Here is a 5,566-nt window from a genome sequence, read left to right as displayed (position 1 = left end):
TGTTGTAATGCTACTCCTCAATGCTGCTGTTATTGATGATGTTTAGAGAGAGGAGCTTAAACTGAAAGCTGAGTTTGATAAGCTCCTAGATGAGAATGATGCTCATCAATTCTCCAATGCTCTTATCAAGATATATCGTCGTAAGATAAAGAGTAAGGAGTGTAGGGGTAGGGGGAAGAGATGCATGGAATACTGCTTTAGGGAGGTCGAAGAGGGATGGTCAACACGATGATGATAGTAGTCTTGATTCTGACATCAACTCTGCTGCTGATAGGTGAAGTGGTTCTATAACTAGCTCTTAACAATGTATTCCTCAGTGATAGTGATGATGATGATGAAGACGATAATGAGGAGGCTGATGTGTGCCCATCAGGCTGTGACTCGGCTGTCTATGATGGGGTAAGGGGGCATCCTTGGGGAGAAGGCTACATAGGGACAGGTTCTTGAATTGCGGAATAGGAGGCTTGATATGGAAGAGGCATTGGGGGAAATACAGAAGATTGTAGAGGAGTCTAAGAAGAGCCACACCAGACTATTACAGAAGGAGAAAACATTGAATAAGGATCAGACATTGGCTGAGGAGTAAGCAGCAATGCTCATGATGATAATAGTAGGGTCATTGTTGTAATGAGTATAGGAAAATACAACACTTCCAAGCCAATAAGCAACAGAAGCTAAACCAACTACATAGAATACTGTCGCTGAAACTATCACAGATTAAGTGAGGGCAGCGGCGGCCCGACCCCTTGCCGAGTAGTAGTATAGTTTTAGGTGCATATCCGTGGTGGAGGATAATGTGGAGTCATCAGGCCTCGGTCGGTATGCTCTACTGTCTGGTCAGACAATCCGCCTACCAGAGAGCCTTGATGAGGAGGGTCAGGTAGGAGGGGAGTGGTGTAGTAAGGAGGAAGAGGAGGAGGAGGAGCTATGTTGTAGGTAGTGTTCACTAACACAGCACTGGAGAGGTTAAGGCAACGTATTGTTGATCTACATCGAGAGAAGGCCGAGATCAGGAGGCAATATCGTAATTTAAAGATGATGTATGGTGCTAGGATGAGGGAGAATAAGAAGGTAGTAGTACTCCTTCTTAGGGGGTGTTGGTGACTATAGATGGTATAGATTAACGAGGCAAAGAAGGAGCTGGAACGGAGGTTGGAAGATATTCAGCAGCTCAAGTTTGGGCAGTTGGTTGATATTGACGATCTAGAGAAGAGTGGTAAGTTAAAGTGGATGCACTGGGGTCCGAACCTGTGCTCTTTGTTAGGGATGTCTCGAGAGCAAGAGGAATTGGGAGATCGTCTCCGTGAAACGGAGTTGCGAATACAGAAACGACTCGCTAAGTGGGAGGAGAAATTGAAAGAGGAAAGGTATATAATTTTGGAATGAAGTTGGTTGATCTGGAGTCTCTCTCTTATAGGCAAGTTTATGTTGAAGTAACCAGAGCCAATACTAAGGTGATGGAGGATCTGGTTAAACTCGGCCAACGCCGAGCCTCTCTTGACACCGAATTAGACGCTAGGATGGATCGTATTGCTCTTGATGATGAAGTTGGTTATGATGGGAATGAAATCGAATATGAAAGGATGCAAGATCTGTTGAATATGCAGGTAAGGAGGCGACTGGACTCGGTATTGTCCCTATTCATCCTCAGCGAAAGGAGATCGTCACCTTACAAGCGGAGATTGAGTTATTCCGTCGTAAAGGAGGACATGTCTTTGCAATGGCAACATCGATGGCTATAAAGAGTACACCTCCTCCCCAATAGGGACTATCCATAAATACCTTATAATAACCATGTCCATAGACGTTATTTACTACCACTCTGTCGTCGTGTTGTTGTAAGTGGGAACTCTGAAACAAAAACTATCATATGGGATTTGGAGGAACCCTATAATTATGCTTATCGCAGGCAGCAGAGATATGTCAAGGGTTATGTTCTTATGAAATATAATTTTATCTTACTCTGTCTGATCACCATCGGGGGATGGATGGTAGCTCTGATTGTATATAGCAACGGTTTAAGTGGCCATTAATGAAACACATCGTCGATACATATCGAGACCTTTACTTCTTCCCAACCCTAAGTAGCGAGACGCAATTACAGACCTTCACCATAGTTACCTCGGGTGTGAGATAAAACTCGGTGAAGATGTTGCCCTCCCGACCTCTCCCTAATGATATCACACTGAGAGTATAAATCGTTATAATCCTTCACCCATCACTAAGAGTTTGCTACAATTGTAGACTATACTGATTCCGGCCTCGCAACGGTTGGTGAGACCTCAGAGCTTCAAGGGGCTTTAGTTGACCAACTCAATATTAACACAATAGGAGGTATAAAGAGAGACTTGCCTTATGGTGATGATGCTGTTCCTCCGAGCTAAATTATATACCTCAAACAACGCATACATCTTCTCACGGGGACAAGTACAGTGCAGCATGTGCACCAGTAGCGCCACCATGCGTGTCAGAAGCTTTAATAATCTCCCCACAGAGAGGATAATGATGATGCTGCTAAGACAACAACGATGATGATGATTATGATGATCATACTGATAGTAGATAAAGTAGTTGTTAGTATGACTAGAGGTAGTAATAGCAGTAAATGAGGTGGTTGGTCAGCAACAACAAGAAGAAGAACAATACTATGAGACACAGAGACTACCTACTATATACTGCATGGTAGTAGTATATAATATTAACATCATCAGAGCGACAACTGGTAGAACGATGATGATGTTTAGTACCCTACAGCAAACCTTTGCTAATAGAGATAATAAGGATGTCCAGAGAATAGTGCAGCAGCAGCAGCAGAAGGTAGTCTTAGAAGATAATATCTTCTGAATACTTGAGCGTTTAGGCTACTACTAAGCTTTACTGTACTTGTAGCAACAAGCCCATAATGGAAGGGGTATATTGATAATGATACGATATGGTATTATGTATGACAACAACAACATCAACCTGATAAGAATAATGTAGTCAGACATTATCATACAATAACAATGCATACCTTGAGTACCTTCGACTCCTCTCGTTATCATCAACATCATCACCACAACGACTAGTATAATCAATATCATGCAATGTAACAACATACGCTACTGCTTAGAAGCAGCAGCAGCAGTAGCTTGTTGAGCTTCAGCTTCCTTCTTTTGAGCCTGATAATGATTATGATGAGAATGACTAGACTATGCACAAGGATTACCTCAAGAACGAAGCCAACTGGTTGGGCGATAGTCTGGGCTGAAGGGAGCAACTTCGGATCAACAACCTCCTCCTTCTCTGCTGGTGCTGCTGCTGCTGGCTTATCTTCCTCCTTAGCAATGGCCGCATCCTTCTCAAGCAACTCAGCAGGCATCTCAATGCACTGGGCAGAGGGTAGCAACTTAGGATCAGTATGATCGATATCCATTCCTGTATGGGTAGTAGTAGGCGTAGTAGTAGCAGCAGCAGTGTCCTTGCTAGTAGTAGGTTCGTTAGTCTCTTCCGGCTTTGACGAGAAGCAACCCATAATCAACGAGTGTAAAATTACCCAACTACATCACTAAGCTCAGCATCTACTACATCCCAGACCTCTACAATAGGAGTTGCCGTTTCACGTCCCTCCTGCGTCTGCGTGCAGTAAGGGCAAGTAACCGTCGAGTACACCTCAAGTCCCCCGCCTATCCTTCAATGACACTCCCTCTCCTCCACACTTCGATACTACAGATGTAAACAGTATTGTCGCCCTTATAGTCCAACAAAACGCTAAAAATGTCCCCTCGAGCAGTCCTGTGACAATCTCGCTCGCCCTAAATTAATCGACCACTTCCTCCGACCCAACTTGACGGTTTGGACTAAGAATGAAGTGGATTATGGAAGCTTTTATATTATGAGGGAAAACCATCTTGGGGGTGTATCAAACTCGAATTGGGAAACTCTTATGAGCAGCGAGTCATCGGGCTGTGGCATACATCCGAAACTTGATGATGGTACTGTTAGTTTATTATTTCCATCAAGCCCCTCTATGTATGTTTAGACGCCTATCTAGGTTCAGATTAGATTCAGCAGTGTGTATTATCACAGTCAGTTGTGGATTGACTACTATTGGACAACAACAGGGCGTAAGGGGTGTCCTCCTGCAGAGTGTGAGGTGTTGGATCATCAGGCACTACTACCAGGAGCACAGCAATCGATACTACCACCACAACAACAGGTAGTAGTAAGGGGTGTGCGGGGAGATGATGAGGAGGAGGGTGTGTACTATTACAGAACGGTGTGCCCGGGGCTCTACAACAGCAACAGAATGCAATAGAAGGATCACTTGGAACGGTGAGTAGATGTAGTAATGGTGTGGTATGCCATCATCATGCTTTCAGTATCGCGCTCAGCCCCCTCAACCCGTACAACAGCTACCAGCATTGATACCTCCATTACGACAGACGATCCCTCAGCAGCAAGGGTTCGCTCCCATACCCCTATTGGGCCAACTACCACCTGCATCAGCAGCAGCAGCAGCTCCTATAGTCCAACAACAACAACAACCACCAGAACAGGCCCTTCCTGTTGGGCAGCAGTCCTCGCCGATCCAACAGATGCCTCCTGCTGTCGCCTCTCCATTACAGACAACCCAAGCCCAGATCGTTACAGCTCAAGTTACATCGCCCGTACCCGATGCTCCTACTCCTTCTGATGATCCTCAATCCAGCATAGTAGGATAGGCATTCTTCTTATTGGAGTCTTCCACACATATACAGGTTAAGTGGCCTATCCCCTCTGATGCTGCTGCTACTGCTATTACAAGCATCGCCCCTACTCCTATGGGTAGCAATCAGGTTGTACAGCGCTCAGGAAGGATCTCTCAGGTACTGTTGACTCCAAGGGTGGCAACCGCTTCCCTCTATGGGCAACCGTATTAATAGTGGTTAGTGTAGTGATTCTCATCATCGGTGGCATTGGTTTACGATGGTGGATAAGTAAGAGTTCAGCTAGCCCACCGCCACATACCAATACTCGCTGTAGATAAGCGCCGTAGAGAGCGTGCACGAGCTAACGTCCAAGCCTACTACAAAGGTAGGCGACTCGAGAGGTCGGTGAGCCCAACACCCCCAAGCCAAGGGAAGCAAGCCTCTCCTCCTGCACCCCATTCACACTATGCTAGATTTCTTAGGGTTGATGATATAGCAAGCAGTGTACGTCGGATGCATCAAACGTGTTGTAGTTGTTTGCATCCCAGATAGCATCAACATCATCAGCTGAGAGTAATGTTGAGAAAGATCACCATGCATCAACATCACACCATGACCATCGTCACCACAGAAGGTACACAGCCTCTGTTCGCATTCTCTATCGACCTTCCATAGGAGGGAGCCCATTGAGAGCAGTCATCATGGGCAGCAACAGCAGCATCGACATCATCATCATCACCACGATCAACGAAGTGATGCATCTAGTCGTAGCCCCGAGCCAGCTCGAGCCTCGCGTTATAAGCACCGCACTTTGCGACACTAGTCATGATCAACATGTTCTGTGTGATAATCCTATGTTGTGTTTAGAGGATGCCGCGTTATACGTGGATTGAAGT

General features: G+C 45.5%; 3 protein-coding genes across 3 annotated transcripts; 2 read left to right on the top strand and 1 right to left on the bottom strand.

Moving 5' to 3' along the window:
- Positions 1-201: 201 nt before the first annotated feature.
- Positions 202-1,765, top strand: Pmar_PMAR015219 (conserved hypothetical protein; the record flags this gene model as incomplete). Its single annotated transcript, XM_002767973.1, has 10 exons — positions 202-274; positions 318-399; positions 440-582; positions 638-721; positions 772-880; positions 937-1,071; positions 1,120-1,216; positions 1,265-1,367; positions 1,418-1,607; positions 1,652-1,765. Coding segments are annotated over 10 exons (1,130 nt in total), but the record flags the coding sequence as incomplete, so codon positions are not given.
- Positions 1,766-2,339: 574 nt separating this feature from the next.
- Positions 2,340-3,541, bottom strand: Pmar_PMAR015218 (hypothetical protein). The gene is made up of 3 exons (XM_002767972.1): positions 3,209-3,541; positions 3,014-3,161; positions 2,340-2,964 (listed from the first exon to the last, which is right to left on the bottom strand). Exons 1-2 carry the CDS (start codon positions 3,512-3,514, stop codon positions 3,102-3,104), a joined length of 366 nt encoding a protein of 121 aa, XP_002768018.1. The 5' UTR covers positions 3,515-3,541; the 3' UTR covers positions 2,340-2,964; positions 3,014-3,101.
- Positions 3,542-4,577: 1,036 nt separating this feature from the next.
- Pmar_PMAR015217 (hypothetical protein) lies at positions 4,578-4,894 on the top strand (the record flags this gene model as incomplete). The annotated part of the gene is made up of 3 exons (XM_002767971.1): positions 4,578-4,694; positions 4,740-4,806; positions 4,848-4,894. Coding segments are annotated over 3 exons (231 nt in total), but the record flags the coding sequence as incomplete, so codon positions are not given.
- Positions 4,895-5,566: the final 672 nt, after the last annotated feature.

The sequence above is a fragment of the Perkinsus marinus genome, assembly GCF_000006405.1.
Source record: "Perkinsus marinus ATCC 50983 genomic scaffold scf_1104296969286, whole genome shotgun sequence".
NCBI classification, from domain to species: domain Eukaryota; phylum Perkinsozoa; order Perkinsida; family Perkinsidae; genus Perkinsus; species Perkinsus marinus.
This window is presented reverse-complemented; position numbering and strand designations above follow the sequence as displayed.

Bases quoted from the DNA above. Each gene is read 5' to 3' on its own strand.
- Pmar_PMAR015218 (XM_002767972.1), bottom strand. From the start codon at position 3,514: ATGGGTTGCTTCTCGTCAAAGCCGGAAGAGACTAACGAACCTACTACT. The intron at 3,162-3,208 runs GTAATCCTTGTG...AATCATTATCAG, and splicing joins CAGTTGGCTTCGTTCTTGAG to GCTCAAAAGAAGGAAGCTGA.